This window comes from Neofelis nebulosa, chromosome 5 (assembly GCF_028018385.1).
Source record: "Neofelis nebulosa isolate mNeoNeb1 chromosome 5, mNeoNeb1.pri, whole genome shotgun sequence".
In the NCBI taxonomy this organism is placed as follows: domain Eukaryota; kingdom Metazoa; phylum Chordata; class Mammalia; order Carnivora; family Felidae; genus Neofelis; species Neofelis nebulosa.
Window position 1 is genome coordinate 4,193,223 of NC_080786.1, and position 27,850 is coordinate 4,221,072.

Genomic DNA, 27,850 nt, shown 5'->3' on the forward strand with positions numbered 1-27,850 from the left:
AAATCACTTGCTGGATTGTCTTCGATGGAACAATCCCGTTTAATTTTTAGACTCTTAGAAGATTGCTTAAAGACCCGGGTTAGCTCAGGACCCCAGCTTTCCCGTCCTACTGCCCAGCGAGGAACCTAAGGCCGAAGGAGAGAAAGCCACTTGCTCGGAGCCAATGCACTGAGTAAAGTTGTAAAGTTCACGTTCAGATGGCCAAGCGGTTGGTCGGCGGTCGGTCGCAGACGCGTGTCGGAGACTCGGCGTGTTTTCTGTATTTAGAGGTGAGCTCACATCCTGCTGGGTGGTCCCCATAGTCCTGCGCTCTCCATCACGAGTCCATTACGCCTTTTCAAAGCCAGGCTGTTTTCTTTCTGGGCCAGTGAATTTACTTCTACGAGATATAATCCTCCTCTCTTTTTATCCCACTTTATTTTGGGCAATCATCTGCGTGGTGATCACAGATTCCGTAGCCGCAGATAAATTAAAGGGCTTAGGATGCCTGAGAACAGCTGCCTGGCTTCGCCCCGGTTGATGTATCGATGTCAGCCTCCCGGTATACGGCGTGAGCCGGAACCCGGATCAGCTGTTCTTCTAGAACGGCACTTCTGTAACCAAGCCTTGCATTATTAGATTGCAATTATTTCTGCCTCCAGCAGGCCGTTCCTCATAGATTTTTTTTTTTTTTTTACTTTTTATTGAAGTGAGATCAAAAGGATTTTGTACTTCAAGAAGCGGGTTTCTTAGCCATATCTTCAGCCTAAGCATTGAATTCCTTATTATTCCTGAGACTTAAAGCTGTGTCTTGAAAAACGAATGGAAGTGTATCATCTTGAGGATACAGCACATTTTTAGAGCATGATGCCTTTGAGGCAAATCCTGGGGGGGGGGGGGCGGGTGGCATTGCTCTTAGCGGCCAGTGAATTTCTAACTCCAAATCAGTTTTATTTTTTTTTAAGTTCTAAATAAAAGCAGCTGTCGATACGTGCTTACAGGTGTTCTGCTATTTAATCCTGACCCCCATCCTGTGAGATGGAGACCATCCATTGTATCTCCTTCCTCATTTACCGAGGATGGAAATTGAGGTTTGGCAAGGGGAAGGGACTGCTCTAGGAGACACAAAGGAGCCCGTTTCCCAAGGCTGGGGCTTTCCTATAATACCCTGCCTCTCCTGACTTGACAGTTTGTACCTACAAAATAAAACAGTGACCATCCTTGCTTCCTCCCAGAGAAATGTTTTCCAGGATAAGAAGTGTGCGTCCACTGAGACGTCATTAGATTCGTGGTCGTGGGTATTAGGTATCACATAGCAGCCCTCTCACACCTAGGTAAAACCAGTGTGATCATCTATTTTTAAACTGCTCATCTCCGCCCTTCATCGTGATCTTGTTAATAATGCCAGGCCGCCGAGGACCTAACGGTCGTGAGATTTCATCAGAGAAGCTTTCCAAGGGCCCTCACCTGCCGAAGTACCAACTTCGCTTAATTAAAATTGTATTCTCCAAAGAAGCCGCTCTACGTGTCTTTCAGTGAGTTAGTAACGGGACTAATTATCGTGCTGCGCCCCATCTTTGGCTACGTCTATTTAAATACGGGCATTTGTAGCTTCGTGTTCCCCGGCAGCACTCTGGAGGCACAGTGTCAGCTAGGCGGTCGCTCTTACCGCGAGGTTGTGCCGACCCCGTTTTCATCACTTTGGTGAGACGGTGTCTGTGCCCTGGCTTTGCAGTTACACAGGTGTCCTGTCGATGGCCGGGTACAAAAGCCCGACGGGTCGAGTGTTCTTTGTGAATGTGGTGGTGGTAGGATGGAGAACGTTCCCCTAACAGGTGCTTACCGATTGGTACCAGATGAAGAAGGATTTCCCATAAGACAAGCAACTGAAAAAAAAAAACCCATGGCTGGAAATATAACCGAATGAGAGGCATTTAAATGATAGACTTTATACTTCAGGATATCCATATCAGGACAGATCCCCTTCCATATTCAATTCACAAAGACCTCTCAAAGGAGCACGTTATTTTCATTGGTAGTCTCTGTTGGGTCGGTCATAGACACCTGAGCTTGTCTAAGTGACATTAAATGGCTCTTCATCAATGCAAAGGTATTTCTGTGTATCCCTCAAGCCCTGCCTCCCTCTCTCCCCCTGCTTTTTTTTTTTAATGCTTATTTATTTTTGAGAGAGAGAGAGTGGGGGAGGGGCAGAGAGAGAGGGAGACACAGAATCCGAAGCAGGCTCCAGGCTCCGAGCTGGCAGCACAGAGCCCGATGCGGGGCTTGAAGTCACGAGAGCTGTGAGATCATGACCGGTGCTGAAGTCGGAAGCTTAACCGACTGAGCCACCCAGTGCCCACCCCTCGCCCCCTGCTTTTTAATACTTAGAATCTTGCTGGAGGAGTGTATTGAGAAGTGGACTCCATTCCAACTGTGCTGTATCCGAATGATCAAGAATGTGAATTGTTCACCTATCTGGCTAGATCAAGAGTTTTAAATTCCGGACTTTGTGATTGGGTTTCTAGAGTTCCTAAAGCCAGTCTTATGCAAAATGTCTTTTGCATGTGCCTGGGTACAAGTGACTAGAAAAAGGATTCAAGACTGTCATTACAGTCCTGATGTGATCCATACTCCTCTGTGGTTGTTAAATGTCAATGTCCTTGACCGATGAACAGTCAGTGACGTCTATCGTTGTTGTTCTTCTTTCAAAGATTAGTGAGGAAATTAAACAGCAGTCCCCAGACTCTGGACTTAAGGGTTTCTGGGAGTCCTTGCTGTTAAAAACAGTAAATATGCGAATTTAAAGATGATTAAGGGGTGCCTGGGTGACTCAGTCGGTTAAGCATCCGACTTCAGCTCAGGTCATGATCTCAGTTCCTGAGTTCAAGGTTTGCATCAGGCTCTGTGCTGACAGCTCAGAGCCTGGAGCCTGCTTTGGATTCTGTGTCTCCCTCCCTTTCTGCCCTTTCCCCACTCGCATTCTGTCTCTGTCTCTCTCAAAAATAAATAAACATTAAAAAAAATTAATAAAGATGATTATTTGATTACATCAAGTAATGTAACCACTCCAGGCCCCTTCCTGTCCCTGAGAAAAATAATTCTGAAGATGTGCTCTGAGTGGGAGGCTGCGGGTAGATTAGATGAGAGAGCATGCTCTCACTCAGTCACCGATGCCTTGTTTTGAACCCAATTATCTGCCAAACGGTTTCAAAAGTATTTTTTTTATTATTTTACAGACAGAGAGTAAGAGAGAAAGAGAGCCCAAGGGGGAGGGAGGAGCAGAGGGCAAGGAAGATCATGTTCAGCAGGCTCCACACCAAGTTCAGAGCCTGACATGGGGCTCGATCCCACAGCCCTGGGATCATGACTTGAGCCGAAATCAACAGTCAGACGCTCAGTTGACTGAGCCACCCAGGTGCCCCTGTTTCAAAGAGTTTTAATTTTGAGCCATACGTTGTTTAATTTATATGCCTAACGACCCACTGATTGAGGACAGGAAGAGAAAGGACAACACATGCCACGATGGAGTTTATGAACGGCACACAAAGTAAAACTTCTCTAACTTCATTTCAATCAGATCATCACCATCTTCATAAAAGGTATATTAATGTGTACATGTGTGTCTATAGATATACATACACGTGCAGAAACATTAGAAGTGACAGAGGTGGGTTTTAATCTTCATTTCGTGCTCTAGATACGTATTAAATAAAAACTAGCGATTAAGAGTAAATAAATGAATGCATTTGAAAGGTTAAAAGAGGAAAATGATGACATTTATATCCAATTTGGCTTTTCGTTTAGAAGGAATAGAGGCTATCTATAATCTACCATGGTGTGTGTGTGTGTGTGTGTGTGTGTGTGTGTGTGTGTGTGTGCTTGCAGTGAATGGCATGAATCTTTTTGTCTTATCAATTAGAAGCAAAACACAAAACTCATCAAAATCATGTTAAAGAGCATGTTTCAAAGCCTGTAATACATGTTTAACTAAAATGCTCACTTTATTATTCATTGGGTTGCCCAGGCCCAACATTTCAAAAGATATTTGCCCGCAAATCACGATTTTTGTTCTTACACAGTTACATGGAAAACATAACGTCATGTCACTTGTTCGATGGGAAAAAATAAAATTGTGAATGAATAGCGTTAAATATTGCATTTGAAAGAATAATAGAATCAATAATTGAATCAATAATATGTTAATTAAAAATATGATAATTCTTCAGAATCACTTGCTTAATCATCTAGCACAGAAAATAGTGCAAACGGGTAGGTTAGAAATATTTGTAAAGTGGAAGCTTCTCTGTGTCTCTGCAAACATCCCAGGGGTTCTAGATGTGGGGAAGCAACGCCATAGTCTTAACAAGTTAGGAGACAGCCTTTCACAAGAGCAGCAGGCCTGGGGAAACGGAGGAGGGGGCCGCTGCTTTGTGTCGTATCTTTGATGCGATGACAGGGGGCCCTATTATTAAATGGGCTTATTAATGTCACCAGAAAAAGATTGAAAGGCGCCTGCCTGAGCCCAGGGTGCACTCGGCACCCTTTTGCTCTGAGACAGCTTTAGATGAAGGGCATCGCTCCTTTTCCTGAGTACTCTGATCAGGGGGAGCACACAAAGCCTATGGGAGGTGCAAGCTCAGCTTTGATTAGGAGACCAGAGGCAGGAACAAAAGGAGGCCTCCCATTCTGCTGAGTCTTTGGTAACCAACATGGAGTAGAGCCTGGAAAGAAAGGAGATAGTCAGTCCCCCGGCTGTCCGAAAGTTACATCCAGAAATCGGTGTTCCCCCAGTGCTTGGAGTCTGGGGCCAAATGCCTTTCCAAATGACTCCTGCCTGGACATCTGCTCCCCGGTTACGGCCAGCTTGCCTTTTCCATCCCCCGCTGTACTGGATACTTGGCCTGCTTTCCCATTCAGAACTGCTTCTGCTGTTTTGTTTTGTGTTTTGTTTTGGTTTTTTGGGGTTTTTTTGCTCCTAGAGATTATACTTCCCATAATCCAAGGGCAAAGGAGCACGAATCCAAACCACGTAACCCATGGTTACGTCCATGTATGTAAACTGCGCTTAATGACTGCACCTTGGCTCCTAAGGAAATTTGGTGTGCCGAAACCTGCCTCCACATTGTCGGGTCGAAGGAGCAGTTCCAGTTCCAGCAGTTTTTAGGGTTTTGTTTTGGTTTGGTTTGTTTTGGTTTTGGTAGGGGGGGGTCCATCCTGGTATTATCAACACCCAGTTTGTTCTTCGTTTAAAACACCTTCTGGAGGAAGTGAGAATACTCTCATTTATGTAGCATCATTTGGTAGAAACAGGCGTCAGCAGCCATGTAATAAATGCCATGTGCCGAAGAACGTGTTAGTCACCTTACCTGATATCTACTTGACTTTCACAAAAGCCCTAGGAAGTTGGGAGTTACCAGCTCCCAGTTAAGAGGGAAGCAAAACAAACCTCAACGATGTTAGATAACTTCCCCACCGGTCACAGGACCAGTGGGTGGAAAGAGGTAACCTTTGGCCCCCTGTCTGTGATTTGTCCATTAGGAAGCAGAAACTCCTTAGATTGGACGGAAGTCTTATTCAAAGTCGCGTTTAAGTATCCTTTCCTACTATTTCGTCTTGCTGATAGCTGCTTTAAATATTTGGAAAACAAACACGGCTACATGTACTAAATTGGAGACCAATTTATAACAGGGCACCTTCTAAACCAAATTTACGTGGGAAATGCAAGGGTCAGTCAGGGTCATTGTAGAAATAAACTGGATCCTTTTTTTCCCCTTTGTCATTTCCCCTGAGATATTCTCTGCCCGTCGTTACCCATTTGATCTCAGCCATCCGTTTCTGCCGCCAGTGAAGAAAAATGTGGGTTCGACAAAATGAGTGGTACTGCTTGAGCTGAATCATAATTTAGCTTTTTTTCCTTTGCGCTACAGGATATTTAAACACTAATGTGACTGGATACTACTTCCTAAGTTATTATCAATTTCCTACCAACATTGCCATTTCCTCAAAATGGAAAGGCAGGCAGTAGGGCAGAGAGTCAAATATTCTGCCCTAATATCTAATGACACACAAATTTGAGAGTGAACATTTACTTAATTGCCCAAGCAGTCATGCTAAGTGCCTCGTCTGACATATTATCAGGTGTTAGAAAGGATCATTTTTGAAAGGGGGGGAAAAAAAAAGAGAGATCTGTAAAACCTCTGCTAAAATCATGATCCACTCTCTTGAAAATCTTTATTTGACCAGGTTGGCCGTGTTCGGAGGGAAGGGGTGTGGGGTTATTTTCTGTTCACCTCTCCCCCCATCGCATACTGTTCTCTTTCCTTCTCTTCTCCCTCTGAAGACTGCCCCTCTCAGATGCCTCTGGCCTGGGGCTTCCTGGTGGGTTCTTGTCGTAGAAGGCATCAGCAGCAAGAGATCAGAGAGCTGGGAGATGGGCGTCTCCCTGCCTGCCTCGGGATGCAGCCTGTTATCCTCCGGATGGCCCCCCCAAGCTCTTCCTGGCTTCTGTTAAACCCGGCTCCTCTCCTAAGACCTTCAGGCCAGAGTAAAAACAGTGTCCCCTCTGTCATTAGGCTCTGGATGCCTCCTTCCCTAGTTGGTCCCTTAAATTGCCTACTCATCTGGCACTTCTCTCTTTATTAATATCCCTTCGGATGAATCATTTGAGTGGAATTCTGTTGCCTGCCAGGCCCCTGAGGTAAGGGGCGGAGGAGAAAGGAGTTGACTCCAGTCTCATACTTGAGGGCTATGTGGCCCTGACCTGTCTATTCAATTCCTTGTGCTTCGTCGCATCCTCTTGTCAAATGAGAATAATAATTGTACCCACTGATAAGCGCTTAGCTCAGTGAGTACAGTAAGCAGTATGCTAATAAGGGTCACTCCTAGCTTTAAGGTGGTAAGCAAAATGCTTGCTTTTCCTGGTTTGGATTAGCGCGAGGGTGGTCTAGAGGCATCCATGATATGAACTCTTGGTTAGTAACTGCTGATATCTGTATCTAAACTTTGGAATATGGTTGGGCTGATAAGTTTCAAAAGAGATGGTGTGATTCTGTTTTTTTTTTTTTGCAACTCATGAGTTCTCTGAATCTCCAAACCTCTTCTTTTCTTTCCGTAAGGCCCTCCTATGTGTTATCTTAGAGAAATCTGTTGGTAGCTATGGCGGACAAGCTAGGTGAGCTCCAGGTCAGGTACGAGAGAGGTTTTCTCCAAACTCTTAGTGATAATATGATAACAGCAACAGAGTTTTCACCTGCGTGGAAAGGCAGTGTCATCCCTGTTCCATTGTGAAACACGAATGGGTTATTACCAGCACGACACAGCTCAGTTCCTCAGTTGAGAACGTGTAGGAAACAAAAACATTCCGAGCAATCCAGTCCGTCCTGTTGGCGGAGTGACCAACAGGAAAATGAGACGTAGCCCCCAGTTGCTGAGAAATTCTGTGTGTGATGCTGTGTGAGTGTCTTCTTCACCCTGTAAACCTGAGCCTCATCACCTGGAGCTAGGTGGCCCGGGTGATTCCAGAGCCGTGGTCCGCAGTGAGTAGAACGCCCGCAGGCTGAGTGGGAGCCAAGGAGAGAATTAGAAAAACAAGGGAAATCAGCCTGAACTGTATCGGGGAAAGCAGGTGAGGTCCAAGTAGGTTGCTTTTCTATCAGGACAAAGGAAAGTTGAGGCAGTGCCGTGAGATTATTACCATCGGTTAGCAAACTCACAGCTACATCTCAAGAAATGGGAGGCTGTAGACATTTGGTCTGGTGTCCCAGAGGCCTCACCAAATGCTACCAGATTTGAGAATGACAAGCATCATCCCCTTCAAATGCATTTTTCCTTCTCTCCCCGCCCCCCCCCCCATTCCCCTTATCAGCTCCTTCCTGTATTTCCTCCCCCTTTCCTTTTCTGGGCCTGTCTCTGCTCCCAGCTCAGCAGCAAGAGGCCTATTTAGAAAACAGTGCTGTGCCCTCTTGATTTGCTGTTAGAAGGAACTTCTTCTTTTTTTTTTTTTTCCCCAAAGGCAAAGGGGTTAAGAGAGAGTCGTTGACATCTAGTCAGCTTTTTAAAAACTTGTGCTGTGGAGGGGACAAGTCCTTTGCCTCCTGCTACCCGTCGCGCGCGGGCAGGCCTTCAGGCTCTCTGTTCTGAGCACATCACCTCTGCATTCTTCTCTTTCAAAGTTTTGTTTGTTGGCTTCTTTTCTGTTACGTGACGTCACATAATAGTTAACACAAGGATTCTCGTAGGGTGAGTATAATAAGGGCAGTCGCTTTGTCCACTCTGTCGATAAGTGTTCTAGAAGTGTGGCACGTAGAATCCTGGGCTAGGCAGAGATGTCTGGGATAGACCTTCTCTCCCCGAGGGTCGTAATCTCCCTGGGAAGCAGGGAGACCTGAGTAAGTAATAAAATATCGTACAAGATGGAAAGTGCAAAGAACAGAAGAAGGGACTCACACACGTTGGTTATTGCCAGGTGCCCAGATACCGGGAGGTGTCCCACAGGAGGTCTGTCAGTCCATCCTAACACCCACTGAGAAGATTGTCTCCCTTTTACAGCTAAGGGAAATGAGATCAAAGAGGAGAGAGAGCCTCCCACAGAAGTGTGATTTGCCAAATCCCGTCACCCGCTTTCTAGGGGGACAAATCACGAGTGGCTTCAACAATAGGAATTCAAGGCAAAAGTATTTATTGAGAACGAAGGTCCAGCAGTGGTTCTCAAAGTGTGGTCCCCAGACCAGCAGTATCCGCATCACCTGAGGATTTCTCAGAAATGCAAATTCTCAGGCCCCAACCCAAACCTACTGAAATGCACATTCTCAGGCCCCAACCCAAACCTACTGAACCAATACCTCTGAAGAGCAGTGATTTGTGTTTTAAGTGGCCCCTCGCATTATTCAGAGACAGGGTGACACTGAGAACCGTGGACCCAGGGAAAAGCACGCCAGTGGGGTGGGGAAGCAGGCAATCAGAAACAGATTTAGGATGTTGAGGCAGGACTGAGTGAAACCGTGAGAACACAAAGCTCTGAGATGCCAGCGTGCAAACCTTGCTGGGTAAGGATGGGCCTTGCATGGCACTTTCTCAAAAGTACTTCTAGGAGTAGCCTGATGTCCTGCCAAGGGTACAACCTGAGGCCTTTGCCATCTCTCTTAGACCCAGTGGGTTTATAAAGAGCAGTGGTACCTTTGGCCCAGAGGGCTCCCTCCGCCCAAGGTTTGGACAGCTGGCTACGCCATGTAGGGGGTTCCTCTGAGGCCTGGAAGGGAACCTCCGGCAAGAAAGGTTGTGACCATTTTAAAATGCCTGTGCTCCACTTGGGTGCTTATAAAGCAATGAAGCATGTGAAATGTGAGTATCACCCTTGGATGCCTTGGGTTGAAGGGAAAAATTAACAAGTGAATGATCTGCATCCTCTCTCTTCCTACCCTGGAGCAGGCCATTAAAAAATGAAAGGGCTCTGTCCTGGGGAGACAGCCTGCCCCAAAGGGGTGATTGAAAGAGTCTGCGGAACCCAGCATTTGTCCTACAATTTCATTTTCACCTTAATTATTGTGAAATCAGATTTACGTGTTGACCAGAGCCTTCTATTCCAGCCGGCTGAAAAGATAAGCACATTTGTATTTGTGTAGACAAGGCTGAAGATTTCTGATCACTGTCTCCATCCAGATGAAGCAACACTTTTATGTAACAGTTCCCTACGTGGTGAGATTAAAGGTATTTCTTGTTGCTGTCGCCAAAGATTATCACAGTTAATTATGGCGATGACCAGAATGTGTCTCTTTATTGCCGCTTAGAGCTGTGACATCATCTGGTACCAGAGGTTTTGTTTTGGGGTCATCTGTTGAATGTCGATGAGGAGACAGACTATTAGGGAGTCGAAAGTCATGTTCCCCAAACTCTATAAAGAGACCGGTACAAAGGTTCTTCTCCACGGCGTTCTTGGAAAACATCAGCTGTGGGTAGGCTCTACACATTACAATGATCTAGAACCAATCATTCATTCTTGGGTTGCAAGTGAATGGAGATAATTGAAGGTTTAAATTTTGGCATCCTGAAGTCCACAGCTAACTGATAATAGCTACGCAGACCTTAAGGAAAAGTGAGAACGATTAAATCTTGAAGACATCAGTGCTTGGCATTTTCGCACATCTGTTCAAAGAGTAGGTGTCCGACGTGTGACAGAAGAGTTGCCAGAACATACCATGTGTCCTACAATGTCACCGTAGGATGCATAACAGAAGACCTCTTACTGAGGCTCATTTTGTTTTTGTTTTTATGGGAACTTCACTTCATTGTCTGCTTCGGTAGATAATACAGCGCAGGCCGTCGTATCGGTGGATCCTGTTGATCGATTGAATGGACAGTTGGCGGGACCACGAGCTTCTCGTTCACTTCTAATCGAGACTTCCTTCACTATTGCAATTCCTTGCGAATGAGACACTAATCGGGTTCACAAGATGAATAAGGGCCTCTTTCCTTTCAGCTTCTTGTCAGAAGTCATCTTGCGTATCTTCTGTTGCCTTCTCAAACTGTGTTCCGGCATTCTGCCCTGCTCCCTCGTGACTCTCTGAGCCATCTTGTGTGTTCGACCATTTTGGCAGAGAGAAGCGACCCCAGCTATTTTACTGCTGGGTCAGAGGAGGTCTCGAATAGTGAGGAGGGAACACTGAAAGCTGTCAGCTGGGCGGGAGAGAAAAATGCAGACTCTGTCGCTCAGGTCCCAAACTTCCTGATGGTGCGTATCCCTTGGTGTTCAATGTACCGTGTCTCACGACAAGTGCATTCGTTTTCTTTCTCTTTCCAGATTTTTAAATCTTTTTCTCTTCACTTCATCTGCTAAAATATAAAAACCCTTCCACTCATCCCATGTTAACACCACGGCAAAACAAACCCACAAAGGCCTGTCAACCCTAGGCGCCCCTCGGGCTCTCTGCTCTGGCCCCTGCCCACACCTTGGCTGCCCTGTCAGACTTTTCAAAGGAATCCCCTTTCCTCCTTTTCCTTCCTTCTCGGCTGCTTCGTTCCTCACTGCCTTTGCTTTTGTCAAGATCACCAGTATGTTTTTGAACCACGGGGGTCATTTCTTCTCTCCTCACTTGGGCAGCGCGAGTCATTGGCACGTTTCCCTTGAAATGTGTCTCTCCCTTTTTCGCCTTCACACCATTCTCTTCTGGTTCTTCTAATTTTCCCATCACTCCTCATTCTCCTCTTCAGGTCAGTATTTGAATACCGTCATGCCTTCGGGTCCCATGTGGCTCGTCTCCCCAGTCTGCACCCATTCGGGAATATGCCGTCTCTACGTGCAACAACATCCCGACGACTTCTGAATCTGTACCTGTGGCAGGCTGATGGCCTGAGCTCTAGAACTCTTTTGCTCACGTGTTTCCTGCCCATCTCCACTTACTTGTCCCACTTGAATTCACAGCGAGGGCACTGCAGTCAACTCCCCTAACCAAAACAGAACTTGACCTTGCTTCTTGGGCTTTTCCTTTCTGCCACTCCTCCCTGCAGCTCCTAGATGCCAGCGACTGATGGTTCGCGTGCTAAGCATCTCTCTGGTGTGTCCGATGTCTCCATCCCTGCCATTCCTTCTTAGTGCGTGTCTTCGTTGTCTCTGCCCTGGGTGATGGCCACGGCCTCCCAGGAGGCGAGTCCCTAGCTCCAGGTATGCGACCCCCAAGCGACTCCTGAAGAATCTCGATGAAATGGCCATCCGTCATTTCGCTGTTCAGCTTATAAACCTTACGCGGCACCCTCAATCTTTCAACTTTCAGTTCCGGTTTTCATAAATGGTGTTCAAGGCGCTAGGATTTGCACCCAGCTCCCTTTCTCTCCCCTGGGCTGCCTCTTCTCATTTCTAACCCGCTACTGCCTCGAGATACGTACAGTCCTTAAACGTACGTCCCGCATCTCTTGGCTTTTCCCATGTTGCTCCGTACGTTTTATTTATTTTTGAGAGAGAAAGACGGTGCAAACGGGGGGAGGGGCAGAGAGAGAGGCAGACAGGGAATCTGAAGCAGGTTCCAGGCTCCCAGCTGTCAGCCCAGAGCCCAAGGCGGGCCTCAGACTCGGCAACCGTGAGATCATGACCCGAACCGAAGTCCTACGCTCAACCGACTAAGCCACCCAGATGCCCCATGTGTTTTACTTCCTTTATCATGGTTATTCCCCCTTCATCCCACTCCATTAGCAAACACCTACTCATCTTCTAATACTCGGTTCAAAATGATCTCCTGGGAGCCTCCCACATGCTCCCCATTCCCCCCCACTCACACCACGAGTTCATCTCCCGCTCACTGATCCTGGAGTCTGAGACCTGCTTCCACCCTAGGGCCATCCTGGTGTCCTGCAAGTTTCTGTTCACGGCGGGGCTCCACCACCTGCCTGAGAGCCCTGTGAACGGCTCTCATAATCATTCTTATGCCAGCGTCAAAGACAATAGTAAATAAGATTTGAAAAGGAAAGATAAAAAAAAAAAAAATCAGAATCTTGCCAGCACGTTGTTAAGACATGTGTCTCGTGAGACGGGCCCTGGTGGGAATGTTGACACCAGGGAGATGGGCAAGCACGACAAACCAGGGCTTTCGTTTTTCAGAGAGTCCGTTTTCCCGTGGGGGACTGGTCTTCCCGATGGTGGTACGGCCCCCTTCTGTCGAGCGTGTGATACCACAGAGACCACGAGATGGCAGTTTCTCTCAAGCCACATCGTACATTTCTCTCAGTAGATGTCCCTTGTCTCGATTCCTGCCTCCCCTGCTTTAGTCCAGGTCCTCGTTGACCCTGCCCTAGATCAGTGCTGTTGCCTCCGACGAGACCACACTACTACTAAAACAGTAATACTGTTAAATCTACCACGGGAGTAAGGTTTGCGTAAGAACCCTTGCCAGTCTGGAGCGGAAGAAAAGAAGATCGTTGTTTTTTGGCTGCTTGGGAACAATAACGTAGAATGCTTTCTCTTTTTTTGTTAATTTGTTTAATGTTTATTTATTTTTGAGACAGAAAGAGAGCGTGAGCGGGGGAGGGGCAGAGAGAGGGGGAGACACAGAATCCGAAGTGGGCTCCGGGCTCCGAGCTGTCAGCGCAGATCCTGACGCGGGGCTCAAACTCACAAACCGGGAGATCGTGACCTGAGCCGAAGTCGGACGCCCAACCGACTGAGCCACCCAGGCGCCCCTAGAATGCCTCATTCTATAAAGGGGGCGCTTTTGATTCACCATTAGGTGCCTGTGAACTGGTTTTTCTAGTTGTAGTGATGGATAGATTTCTACAGATTGAATCTGCGTCCACAGCACTTATTTTCAAAATGGTCAGCCGAGGCCAACTTGGACCCTGGAGCCCTGTGACAGGGACGGTCACTTGATCACAGTGATGTTAACCCCGTGACATCTGACCTCGCGATTATCCTGTGTGAGCCGGCCAATCAGCAACAAATCATCAGTGCAGATGTCCACCGGGGGGCTGATATTATGGGGACCGTGATGAGAGCCATTTCCGACCTTGACTTTGCCCCAAGCCTCGCCTGAGAAGAGGGGTCCTCACGGGGCCTCAGCAGCAGTTGGCCGTCACCCAGCCTGGCTGTATGATGCCCGCGGTTAACTCGGGCAGGGTGTAGGGATGCAGGGATGCCACCATTTTCTTCTAAGCCTTACAGCAGCCTCGTGAAGAAAGCAAAACGTTTGCGGGTCTTTTATGCGGCTTGGGTTGTCTCCCTCTGGGTCGTCGAAGCTCTCCGGCTGTCAGCACGGCACTCGGGGCCGGGAGAATTCAGAGAATTGCTTCAATAATATGACAGCCTCTTCCATTTAAAACGGGACTCAGTGCAGCTTCTCTCGAAGGCATTCATTGAAAGTCTATGCATGATGCATTCCTGTAGTCATTCAACAAGGTCTCTCATGTTTGCCCTGATTTAAAAAGAGAGAGAGAGAGAGAGAGAGAGAGAGAGAAAGCCAGCTTTGTAGTTGCGATAACATGGATCAGGATGGTATAATTGCAGCAAAGAGACCCCCGAGCTGGCGGTAATAGGCTGGTCCGTCTGATGTGTACTGCCATCAGAAAGTGACCCATGCGTGGATGTTCTCAGGGGACAGGGAAGAGGCTTTTAAGAAGGACACTCTGTGCAGTATGAAAGCTAATGAGCAAACGAACACGTGTGAAGGAAAGCTACAGCTTCAGGAAGCCCCGTCCTGCTTAGAACCTGGTGCAACCTTCCTCAAAGTCATCAGGACGGACCGGTCCTTGCGGGGACGTGGGCCGCATCACCTCCGTGCCCGCGCAGAGTCCCTGTAGGTCATTCTGCGTCGTGTCCCTATGAAACTACAGCCACAGGCTAACGAATGGAGAGGAGAAAACGAGGAAGGGTGCGGAAACGGCGCATAAATGAGGTGGAGGCAGATGTTTACACAGAGATGAAAGTAAACGCGATGGGCTTTAACCGGAAAAAAACCAAAAAAGCAATTTGGTGCACTCCTCCTTTTGAAGTTAGGACCAGCTATTGTACCTCATCTGTAAGAACAGAGCAGTATCTGACTATTGCTGTCCGCATGGAGCCCGATATAGGGCTCTATCTCATGAACTGTGAGATCAAGAGGCAGATGCTTAACTGACTCAACCACCCAGGCACCCCAGTATACTGCTCCTCTGTTTTAAAAGTCCTACTTAGGGTTTAGGTAACATAGATTATTGGGAGTTTGGCATAGAGGCCAGTGCGTCAAAAGATTAACACCTTGTCAGGGTTGAGCCCAGTTGGCCTACCTTGTCACACCTGGGATTTGTGTTGGAACAGGCCATCATCTGCAAAGGCCAGAGTCGGGTGTCTTCCCTGGTTTCCGAGAGCCCCCTGGTTCTGGGAGGCCTGAAGTAAGATATTGAGGCCTTTTTTCACCTTACATGAGGGTGGGGTGACAGACAAGGGGTATCCATTACCCCAATCTTTCAGAAAACCATAGAGATATCATGATATCATGTTGTATATCCAGTCTCTCTATCCAAGGCTACCTTGAGCACCAAGATGCTACAGAGATAGATGAGGCTGAAAAGGACACCCGTCATAGAGACAGTACCCTAGTAACAAGTAAAACTCGGGCGAAAGCCACAGTATTCGCAGAATTAGAAAGCGTAATGATAGCAATCTATAAACTCTGAAAGTACAGCCATCTCTAAGCGGCCTGGGGAATCTTGATTCTTCCGGGCCTTCATCTGCCACCCTAGATCAGATGCAGGGTCTCTGTGTACCTCTTTTCTCTTGCCTGTTTTTGTCCTTTAAAACTATTAATCCTAGTTTTGTTTCCAAAGGCCAAGCGACTTTCCTAGAGGCAGCCAGTTGCCTAGAACAGTCCAAACGATCATTCTTACATTTAATACAGACATAAGTTACTTTTATGTCTGATATTTTAAGATCATTTTGACAAAACAGTCCAGAGTAAATATAGAGTCTTTGAAGTCCAGAGTCTTCAAAGAGTGTGAAGACTGCCATTATTCAAAATGGTCCTAGTAATTGAAAACTACAATATCAGCTTATTAGAAACTAGTGAAGTGAAGGGGCTAGAGTCTGTTTGACTTAGCCTGATCCTACTCCAACCCAACTGCCTGTCTGGTGTCGCCTAATCTGAGTAACAAGACTTTAAAACTGTTACTGAGTGGTATGAGTTTGTTTGGACTGGGAAGTTATGCTTTGCCTTTGATTTCCTTTCTTTGATACCAACAAGATCATCTTCACCAAACTGAATCATAAGTCTTGTCCTCTTAATTGTTTTAATTACTGAGAAACAATTAATGCAATAAATGGTCATTAGATACCTGACACACTAAAGGAATTGTTAGGGTATGAGAACTAGAATAATGTATAATAAATAGTACTACAATTTAGGGAATATCAGCAAGGGTGCTGATGTCAGAAAACCACGACTAAAATTTGAGCCTTCCCTCCTCGTAGCTGTGTGTCCTTGAACAATCCCTACACCGCTGTAAGTCAGTTTTCTCTTTTGTAAAAGCAATTTAGTAACAGTGACCGCCTCCCAGGATTGTCATGACACAAGGTAAAAGCATTTAATTCACTGTTTGGATGAGACTGAGTGATCAACATACATAGCTAGTTAGCTCATTTGTAATGGAAAATCTTCGAAGAAAATGAAAGTGTAAAGGAATTGAAACCAAGAACCAGAACTGGGAAGATACTGGAAAACAGCCCAAGGCACAAACTATAAAAATTCAGCAGAGGGAGAAGCCAGCTCTGAATCAGCATTTTTCTTCATATCCTTCACCAGCCCTGCCGCAGCTGACCTACTGTAATTCTATTTCAAAGCCATTTACAAAGAGCAGGATTTGAATTCAGAGAGAGCTCATGTGTTCCCTAGGAACTTAGAAAAATATTGACATCTTATCATTCCAAGATAAGTAATTATTATATTAAAAATTAGTAATTTTCATATCTGAAGACAGTCCGCCATATCAAGAATATTTTACTTAGTAAACACAACGTGTAAATGACAGTGCTTGAGTGGGTTAGGGGAGGTGGTAGCTTCTCTTTGTTCTATACACACTTGCCCTCTTAACTATTCCTTTCCCCGTCTTCACATCTGTAACCCAACAACAGCTGAGGCAACGGTACCCTGAAAATACAGTTTGCTACTTTGACACTTTGACGTTGCCTTCAGTTTCAAAATGTTGGATCTGTAACAGAGTATTCAAATACTAGTTAAAATAAGGTCCATCACAATCTTGCCAATTCATAGCCCCTCATCAATTTACATTCTGATTTTTCCTAATTGTGGTGCATCGAGAGAAACATTGCCTTGGCAGAATATTAATGAAGTATCCTGCAACTACAAAGAGTATTCAATAATTGTTTATTTCACTAAGAACACTAGTACATTTTCAGACTGATCAGATCCAGACATTTTAAATCTTACAACCCCTCAATCCCAGCAGAGTGAATTTTTTTTTTTTATTTGCTAGGAGGCACTTGTCCATTCCTAACCTTTTTACCTTCAGAAAACAAATGATACACGGGACTTGGAAATTGAATTAATCTTGGCTGAAAAAGAAATAAAAATAGCTAATGTCTTTATGATTTCCATAGCAAGCCTACAGGGCAGCCACTGTTGCTGTTTCTGTTTTGTAAGATGTATTATAGCTCGCTAATCCTCAATAAATATGAAAAAGAGATCATTTCACAGCCAAGAATTGACAAACTGGAACACATTTCTCATTTGAATAGACGAGATAAGCAGGTTGCCTCCAGCTCTGCTGTCTCTGCCTTTGGGTGGGTTGTGTCCTGGGCAGACGCTTAGTTCGTTCTTAGGTCAGTGGTCTCACATTTCTGTCGGTCTATTTCTGGACCAGGGCTCGGATTCACATTCCAAAAAGCCTCCTGTCTTAAGGACCATCCTGCTACCTACCGTCTGTAACGTCATTGAAAGAAATGGGCAGCTGCAATTAAACCATTCTAGATGCAGATCTGTTGCCTGGGGAGCCTATTGAGAAATGGATGGGATTCATGAATATAAATTGGGCTTTACCTCACTTAAGTTTTCATCTTGAAACTGCAGAGCGTTAGCCGCTTCCCCTATAAATCTTTATGTGCCTTAAGTGTGTTTACCGCAGGACCCCAGTGCAGAGCTGGTGGCTCCTTGCTCTGCACGACTGAGTATTTACATCCGCAAGTCTCGCCGGGGGAGGGCGTCACCGTCGTGCACTGCATCAGTGCTCTGGGCAGAGATGCATCACACCCCCAGGTCTGGGCCTGTACGGGGATGGGGCCACACAGCCCCCGGCAGGTTTTTCTCTCCTTGAATGTTATTTGAAGTGGACTTCCTTTTCCTATCAAGACAGTCTGCTTTTGTATGTCTAAACGGCTCTGTTATAAAACTGGGGCACCTGGGTGGCTCAGTCGGTTAAGCATCTGACTCTTGGTTTCGGCTCAGGTCACGAGCTCACGGTTTGTGAGTTTGAGTCCCATGTCGGGCTCCAAGCTGACAGTGCAGAGCCTGCTTGGGATTCTCTCTCTCTCCTTCTCTGTCCGCCCCTTCCCTGCTTTCTCGCTCTCTCTCAAAAAAAGTAAATAAACTTAAAAAAAAAAAAAGACTTATTTCCCTTCATCCCAATTTTGGTTTAGAGCTGGTGTAATAAATGAATCTCTCATAGGTTACGTCAGTTTATTTTTGAACGTTTTGAAGAGGACTCTGAGAGAATGGAAGGATTCAGTAAACAACTACATAAAGAATCTTTTGAAGCAAGGCCACCGCACCCCTCCTCCCCACCCCCCATTCCATTCCTCCCCTCTTTTGTTCCCATCTTAGCTAGGTATGTTCCGCAAAAAGAACCAAAAAGACCCAACGGGGCTTTCACCATATGCCCAGATAGAAGTCAGAATTTTCAAAGACATCCCTCACCTTTTCAACCTGTGCTTTGAATCTTCAGCCAGAAATAAGGCTCTATTATATTTACCATCACATGGACTATAATGTGTGTTCACAGTGTCTGCTCTTTGCTGTGGAATTCAATGGGAAGGAATACGGCGGGTGATCATTGTTCTACATTCGTATCAGGTTGTTTTCCTACATGTAAAACAATTCTTGCTAGCACGAGTTGGATAGGGCAGGAATAATGTCATAATAAGATGGTAAAAGAGCAAGAGAATTTTGCAGGGCCAGGGGATATACGCATTAGAGTGGACTATCTAGGCAAGGGAAATAATAGACAACGACTGTTTGCAAGGAGAGGCATTCCCCAGAGGTGTGACGGGTTCGGGTCCAGACCACTGCAACCAAGTGAATATTGTAATAAAGCGAGTCAAACGAAGTTTTTTGCCTTCCCAGTGCATGTAAGACTCATGTTTACACTGTACTGTAGTCTAGTAAGTGTAGCATAGCCTTAAGTCTAAAAATGCAACGTGCGTACCTTAATTAAAACATACTTACTGCTAAAGTGGGCTGGCCATCATCTGAGGTTTGCGCGAGTTGCAGTCACTGGTCGCTGATCACAGACCACCATGACAAACATAATAATGAAAAACTTTGAAATGCTGTGAGAAATCCCAAACTGTAGCACATAGACCAAAGGGAGCGAACGCTGTTGTGGAAACGGGATTCTCTCTCTCTCCTTCTCTTTCCGCCCCTTCCCTGCTCTCTTGCTCTCTCTCAAAAAAAGTAAATAAACTGAAAAAAAAAAAAGACGTATCCCCCTTCATCCCCTTCAGAGTTGCCGCAACTGAAGGTTGCCGCAAACCTTCGATCTGTAGAAAATACGGTATCTGCGAAGCGTGTTAAAGCAAAGCCCCAAGAAACAAGGTATGTCTGCAATGTTAAAATAAATTTCTCCCAAGTGCCTCTGCAGACGAGGCGTTCTGGGAGATAGTGAGGGCCGTCACATGGCCTGTGTCCCGATTTCTTGTTCCCGAGTCTGCTGGGGTTTCCTTTTTTGTATAACCTTTAAACCTTCTGGGAACGCAGCCCATGAGCCGATGTTCTTAGTCTTACATAGGCCTGCAGAGCACGTCCAGGGAAGGCTTTGACTGTGGGCACAAAGTAGTCGGAGGGAAGATGGTCGTGACTCTTAATTACATTCTTAGTATGTGATGTCCTGACAAAAACTTAAAATAGCAGGCTCAAACCACTTTGAAGCTGAAGGAGGGTGACTAATGTGAAGGTAAAACAATGGGACACAGGAAGATCGAAGGGTGGTTTTCGAAAGTCCACACTTGGCCCCCTCAGCGGCCAGCACAGGGCAGGCCTCCCAGCTTGGCTTTTCCCCAGACTTGTTGTTCTCAGGTGTTCCAGACTGAAGACAGCTTGTGTGACCAGTGGAGCTGATCTCCCAACTCAGGGACTATTCGCAAGCCATTGTTTCCACAATATCTCTGTGATGAGTAAAGGCAGTTGTACGTAGGCCAAAGGAGAGCAAGATGTTGCCCCCTGCAAAGACTATAATATAATTTTACCTGTCCTCCATATAAAGTTAAAACTCTCACAGGCGCTCGAAATGCAGGTTATTTATTAACAATGCATATTGATTGTTTCGATTCTTAAAATCTGGTTGTAAAACATAGCTTAGTGTTTGTGTTTTAAAACAATCTAAGATCTCAAAGACTTTTCTCTCAGAGAATTGTGTTAAGGCAGCGGATGTACTTTCTCTAGAGTAGTCAGTATGGTTTGTAGTAGGAGCTCTGGAAAGACCTTACTTTACATCATGAAGTGAATCTGTTTTATTTTTCTACCACCACATCATTTTGACCTAAATCATAACCTTCTTCCCAGGAATTACGCAAGAACCATTCCCTTCCTTTGAGAATGCAATTTAGGGGCGCCTGGGTGGCTCAGTCGGTTAAGCAGCCCACTCTTGCTCTCGGCTCAGGTCACGATCTCACGGTTCGTGACTTCGAGCCCCACGTCGGGCTCTGCGCTGAGAGTATGGAGCCTGCTTGGGATCCTCTCTCTCCCTCTCTCTCTCTCTTCTGCCTCTCCCCTGCTCTTGCTCTCTCAAAATAAATAAATAAAAGCTTGAAAAAAGAAAGGGAATGCATTTGAAACCACTTGTGGTGGGGATTTAAATGATTGCAAGGTTTAAATTGTGATACACTTCAAAAAGAAAAGAAAAGAAACCCAAACAACTGACCCACTCACAAGGACACAACAGAGACATTTTTTTTAAGTGCTGTATTCCGTATTATTAACGTACGTGGTCACTTATTGGAGTGCTTTACCAGAATATTCTCCGGGGAGCCGGCGTTGAAACAGAATAAAAAGCATGCCATATCTTTCTCTATTTGCTGCCTTTTGTCTATGGCAGTGGACATTGAATTAGAGTAGTGAATCATTTTGTTCACTAGGGCATGGAAAATAAAAATTTAACAGGCAGTTTGATGATCACTGGGTGAAATGAGTTTGTGCTGAAAGGTGAGATAGTAAGAGAATGAGTCAATTTAATTAGGAAAAAACAACCACTTGATAATTTACGAATACTCCATATATCATTGAAACAAAGCAAACCACAGATATCAGAGGTCCAGTGATACCAATAGAGGTTCCTGTCTTTGTGCCGTAAAAAAAAATTGACCATTGTCACGTCGTGTTCGCCGGACCATTCTGCCCGAAGATGCAAATATCAGTGAATTTTTTTGGCATCATACTCTTGTCTCCTCCTAGAGCAACAAGACGCATTCCTAGGAAATAAGTATTTAGACAACACCCGCTGATGGGGAGATTGGGATGTCTGAAGGTTTTGTGAACAAGTGCTTTTACCCCCATGAAATCTCATTTGTGTTCTTGCTGGCACAGCCTGTTCAAAAGGTGGTTTTTCTTGGCAGGTTACCAGCCAGTCCTGTCTGGTCAACAGGGGTTCCAAGGCCTCATAGGAGTGCAGCAGCCTTCCCAGAGTCAGAACGTGATGAGCAACCAGCCGGGGAATCCGGTGCAAGGCGTGATGGTCTCCTACCCAACAATGTCTTCTTATCAGGTGCACATCAGCAGCTTGGAAAATCGTGGTTTATAAAGTAGTACTTGCCAAAGTAGAGGCCGTGAGTCCGCCCCGTAATGGATGGTCAGCAGGGTGGGGGGTGCTGTGCCCAGCTCCTGTCGATGGCTGACTCTGAATTAAGATTAGCAGAAGAGCAGAAAACGGGACACGCATGCTTCTCTTACTACTGTGGCTTCTGAATGTCCCGCTAAAAAGGTATTTAAACTCTATAAACTTCTATTCGCGGAAGAAGATGCTGTAGTCTAAAGTGGTATTCACGAAGACCTTTGGATACTCCGTTGAGATCTTGCCTATTGGGAAAAAGCCTTCATGACAAGCTTCCATGCATTTTTAGTACACAGCCTCCAAAATTTCATGTCACGACAGTTTTAATTTAAAGGAGACACGGCAGCTCAGATTTATTCAAAGGGCATGTAGAGGGCCTACCAACTGCATTTTCTTGACTAAACCCATCCCGGGTATTTAAAAAATGTCACACACCCTTTTGGGACTGACGTCCCGAAATACTCTGAAGGGTTATTGAAATGCTCCGATCATTAAATTTAGCCGCACCGGCCACGTCTGGCCCTAAAACGAACAAACAAACAAGCAAGCCAAAGCAAAATAAAAAGTCTGTCCTCGGCCCTCCTAGCTGACAATCCTTATTCACGTTGCATCAGTTTCTCCCTCCAGCTCCATGGCTCTCTAAAGCTGCAGGCTGAGAGTGAGGTAGGTCCCTGTTGCTGTAGATGATTCCAGGCCACTTTGTCTGCATAAAACCAGGATGGGAATGCGGCTTTCCCCACTGAGCGAAATCCAGAGCAGGAGATCCAAACCGTAGTCCCTGGAGCATCCCCGCACAGTACATCATCCCCGCAAGGTTTTCAGGGGCCCTGTGAGCAGGTGTCGTGATGCCCATGGTCCAGGGAACCGGAGACGCTAAGTGACTTGCCCGATGTAAAACAGCTGACGAGAGGTCCATCCGGGATAGGTGACCAGTTAGGTCTCACCCAAATGCTTGAGTATGTTTTGTGACACCACAGTGGCTTACCGGACCCACAGGCACAACCTCTTCACGAAGGGCTCTCTCTTGTGTCTTCCTGCAGGTGCCAATGACCCAGGGCTCTCAAGGACTTCCCCAGCAGTCATACCAACAGCCGATCTTGCTACCTGACCAGGCAGGTCAAGGGTCGCTCCAGGCCACCGGAATGCCTGTCTACTGTAACGTCACACCGCCGACCCCTCAGAACAACCTGAGGCTGATCGGTCCACACTGCCCCTCCAGCACTGTCCCCGTGATGTCGGCTAGCTGCAGGACAAACTGTGCAAGTGTGAGCCACACCGGGTGGCAGGTCAAATTCTGAGCACTCTGGCTGCGGTACGTGTCTCCAGATCGCTCGTGGCCGCTGAGGCAAGATGAGCAAAGCTGGGACGCTGGCTGAGGACTTAACGTATTCACTCAACACCCAAACGATCGCTGCTGGTATTCTGTAAACACACACACACACACACACACACACACACACACACACAAAGACTGATACACACATTAGCTGGTCAATGGTGCATATTTCTGTCATGTCTGCTAGGTACGCCTTTGTAGCTTAGCTAGTGACATGATTTCATCAAGGTAAGATTTTCTCCTACCACTGAACACCACTGTGTAGATGATAATATCCCTCATTTGGATTATTAGTTTTGTACTTTGTGTTGAGTTTGTGATGCTAACAGTATTGAAAGATCATATACCGAAATCACATCGTACCAAAGCTGTAACGGGAAAGAGAAGAATTGATGAATGGAAGGAATAATTTATATACGCTATAGAGTTTTCTTTTCTTTTTTTTTTTAATGGATATATACTGTATTGTAGTGTTTAATCAAAATAAAACTATTTGACCTTATGGAGGAAGGTCATGTTTTTACCACCAGTTTGGTTCACTCTCTGTTCCAATATGTGTTCGCTTATGTGTCGCCGTTGTCCCCTTGGAACACTGTTGCGTGCACCATGCAGGGTAAAGGTGTTCCGGGTATTTGTGAACGAATCGGCATCCTGTTGGGAGACGTGGTAGGCAAACACCTAACCAATTGCAGTTTCTTGTCCTGATACGACAGGGGTCCTGGGAATAAGATGGCTTCCACCTCGTCCATTCAGTGACTTCACATTTTTGAAACGTATACCTTGATTTTAATTTTAGGGATACGCCATACCAAACCCCGTTCCATCTTCTTTGAGTGCCACATGCTACCTGGAAAGCAAGATTTCTTTCTTTAGAGGGAAATCAGAAGAGGCATGGTCTGATTCTATCAGTGACATTGGGTCATACAGTGAAAAGTGCCATTAGTTTTGAGGGCAAGTTAATAATGCAAAAGGTGCTAATGTTTATCCTAGTAATTGAAAAGAAAGTAAAACAGAACAAGAGTTTAGTCACAAAGACTTAGAACATTCGGGGGGAAAAACATTTAGAAGAAGACTATTTCTAATCCTAAAATGTGTATTTAATCCCCTGTAGCTTCTGCGGTTAAGATTGATTTATGACAACCTTTGAAAAATAATAATGTCAAATATCAGCGTTGGCCCTTCTGGGACGTATTTATTGGAGGAATATCACCTCACAGCTTTCACTTTGCTATCACAGTACAATGATTAATAGTTATTTCTTTTATACTCTCTGCCTAAAAACCAGTATTGCCAATGAGAGGGGTATGGAAAGCATATCTGGATAATCCTCCCTGTTTTTCCTATTTTCACCTGTTCTACATTAGATCTTTCCATTTTCATGTTGATGAGTTAGAGGTCGAGTTATGCTAGTAGTTAAAAACTCTACCTGGGAAAGTGGAGGGAAACAAACCACAAGGGACTCTTAATGATAGAGAACAAACTGGGGGGTGATGGAGGGAGGTGGGGGGGAGATGGGCTAGATGGGTGATGGGTACTAAGGAGGGCACTTGTGATGAGCACTGGGTGTTGTATGTGGGTGATGAATCAGTGAATTCTACTCCTGAAACCCATAGTGCACTCGTTAACTAAAACTTAAATATAAAAAAATTACCAAAAAGCCTACCTAGAATTTTTTAAAAAGTTTTTTTAACTTATTTAGTTGAGAGAGAGTGCGCAAGAGCGAGAGGGAGGGGCAGAGAGAGAGGGAGAGAGAGAATCCCACGCTGACAGCTTGGAGCCCGTAAACCATGAGATCATGGCCTGAGCCGAAATCAAGAGTCATTCCCTGTGACGTCTGTCCCATTTACCCAAATCTCAGTCTCCTGGATCTCTTCGTTGTAAAGAAGGCTTACGCGTGAAAAACGTTATAAAAAGAGGATGTTGCATTTTTTTTATTGAGTCATTAAACCAACAGGCTGAGTCGCTATTAAACCAACCGCTGGTCTGAGAGGGAGCGATGTGTTTGCCTAATTAATACCTTCCCCTGATGGAAGGAGGGGGCCTGACCAACAGAGATTCCCTTTAGAAATACATTCTCCATTTAGCTTTCTCATCTTGGAGGTGATACCAGATCAAGTATCCAAATACGAGTCTGAAGGTTTATCTTCTTTTCATGGAAATCTGAGACATTTTCATCTTTTCTTTAATGATTCTTAGCATGACCGAGCCTTCTTTCCCGTGGATTTGAAACCAACATCATGCTTGTGGTAAAGACAGGCCTTCTCTCTCTTGGGCTGCCCTCCCCCCAAACATGCCACACTCCTTCCTACTTAGACATTTGACTTTTCCTGCATAAAGCCCTTTGTATACTGTTTCAGGCTGAGCCTTCTTCGCTAAAGAATTGATGAATCCTAAATATAGACGCCCAGCATTACATTATTCAGAATCTTACGTTATGCTTACTGTCTTTTATACTACGTTACTGGACCTGGTTTTCATCAGGGAAGCATTTCCAGAATTTATCACCAGAACATTGCAGTTTTTCATGTTGGTTAATAATTTTATCACAATTGCATTTCGTAATGATATATTATTCAGCTCATAAGCTTATGTAGAGAGACATGATTATATATTTATATATAGATATATTTGTGTATATATGTGTGTATATATATATATATATATATATATTTGTGTATATATGTAACGAGATAGATAAATAGATACATTTGTCCCTGATGATCCTCTACGTGGGTGTCCATGAGAAGAAGAGTGACTTATGCATTCATTTATTCAGCAAACTTTTACTGCATACTTGATTATATCCTAATTACATGGCACCATTCCAAATGAGAACAAATAAATTTAAAGCACTTAGACTTATTCTTGTAAGTTTTATCATACACTTAGTTATTCTGCGATAGTTGGCACTAAATGTTCACTAGGATGCCAATGAATTTCAGCCATAATTATTTTATTGTTTTAATATAGTTTCACAGGATGTGGGGTGGGAAAGGAGAGTGTGTTCTAGAACATTATGGAAATGGAATTATGCAATTACTTAGGAGTACGGTTGGAGGATTTCAAATAAAGTTATAAATCATCATCATGAAAATAAGTGGGGTCCACATGAGCCGGAGCAGTTTTAGAAGAGAGATTTGAAGTAGGAAGCAGATACAATCGCGGAAGGAAGAACATCGCAGAAGAAATGGCTCTGAGACCTAACAAAGGCGCTTTCGGACTCCGCGTCGACGTTTGCCAGCAGCGAGAGTGTGGTGGGATGTTTTCAGCCCCCACCCTCCCGTCGCCTGTATTCTGGGCTGACAGGTACGCACAGGTCACAGAGGTGAGGCCCACCCCTCTCCCGTACCCTGCCACCGTCCTTACGGGTGACTTGATCACTTACAGACCAAAAAGAAAGCATTGCAAATACCTTGCCCTAAGGGCAGAGTCAACGCAAATCGTTTGGGTTCTGTTCCCCAGTAATACCCTAGAACAGTAGTTTTCTTAAAATATTTTCCATGGGAGACCCTTTCCTTGGGGTACGAATAGTTGTTATCTGCAAAAGCCTGTTCCAAGAATAATAATAGTTGGGAAGCAAGGTTAACGAAGGTCGAGCAATCCTTTAAAAGAGTCTGGTTTCTGGAACCCTTACCATATCACTTTAGATTATGAGTTTCCAAGCAGGAGGGGTACTTTGCATGGTTTCTCACACCTGGTTGAACACAATTCCTTTCTTTTCACACACTGTGTCAAACGAATAGTATTATGAGGAACATATGTTAAAAAAAAAAAACTTTTTTAATGTTTATTTATTTTTGAGAGAGAGAGACAGACAGACAGACAGAGCACCAGTGGGGGAAAGGCATAAAGAAGGGGAGACACAGAATCCCAAGCAGGCTCCAGGCTCCGAGCCATCAGCACAGAGCCCGATGCGGGGCTCGAACTCACAAACCGCAAGATCATGACCTGAGCCGAAGTCGGACGCTTAACCGACGGAGCCACCCAGGTGCCCCAGGAAAATGTATATTAAACATTTTATTACAGACCCCTAAAAAGGAATACAAACACAGTTCTTTTATCTCTGTAGAAACTACATTATATACCAACACGTAATATCCAACCCTAGTTCCAAGTATGACTTCTGTTGGTAACTGCTCTAGTGTGTATTTTTTTCCTCCACAAGTGTGAGCCTGGAAGGTAATGCCGTGTTGCCGATATTTCTGGGCTAGTTTTTTTTTTGAATTCTTAATGTTGAACGAATTTATATTTATGTTTATATCTAAAATTATAGTGACCATATAGATGTATAGATGTAGTTATCTCCAATGATCTTGCACACCTCTCTGTGAGTGTAAAAGAAAACAAGAGTGATTTACGCATTTTTTTTTTTTATTCAACCAGCTTTTATCAGGTACTTACTGATTTCAAGATGTTGTGCCAGGCCACGGAGGCCCTGCCTTGAGGAAGTTTACGAGTTTCAGACTAAATTATATACCAGCATATCAATGACTAGAAATATAGCCCTCATGTAAAAATGGGATTTTAGGGCTGCCTGGATGGCTTTGTTGGTAAAGCATCCGAGTCTTGATTCTGGCTCAGGTCAAGGTTCGTGAGCTCCAACCTTGTGTCGGGCTCGTGATGAACGTGGAGCCTGCTTGGGATTCTCTCTCTCCCTCTCTCTCTCTCTCTCTCTCTCTCTCTCTCTCTCTCTCTCTCTCTGCCCCTCCCCTGCTCACATGCGTTTTCTCCCTCCCTCTCCCTCTCTCTCTCAAAATAAATAAATAGACATAAAATACAGGAGTTTTGAGAAGGAGCAGATGACTTCTGGCTGACGTTTGAAGAGGCTTTTGACCTGGGCTGCGCCGGTTAGACAGAATGTGGGCACGCACACATGATGTGGGTGGATCACAACCCCAGCGGAGAGAAATGCCTGAAAGCAAAAGAAAGAAACAGAAACGTGTGACCTTTCTCATCCAGGCTGGTTGGGGTGGGAGGCAGCTAGATGGAAAAAGAGGACGGGAGGAGGACTTACAGGTGTGCCGTGGG

At 45.2% G+C, this 27,850-nt stretch overlaps 1 protein-coding gene across 32 annotated transcripts in view; it reads left to right on the plus strand.

The window, feature by feature from the left end:
- The window catches only part of ARPP21 (cAMP regulated phosphoprotein 21), a 156,779-nt gene extending 133,428 nt beyond the window's left edge, over positions 1-23,351 (plus strand). For all 32 annotated transcript variants that reach the window (XM_058729305.1, XM_058729320.1, XM_058729324.1 and 29 more), the window contains 2 exons: positions 21,272-21,420; positions 22,527-23,351. In XM_058729305.1, the coding sequence (XP_058585288.1) occupies positions 21,272-21,420; positions 22,527-22,784 (407 nt within the window). In that variant the 3' untranslated portion in view covers positions 22,785-23,351. The remainder of the gene's footprint in view (positions 1-21,271; positions 21,421-22,526) is intronic.
- Positions 23,352-27,850: the final 4,499 nt, after the last annotated feature.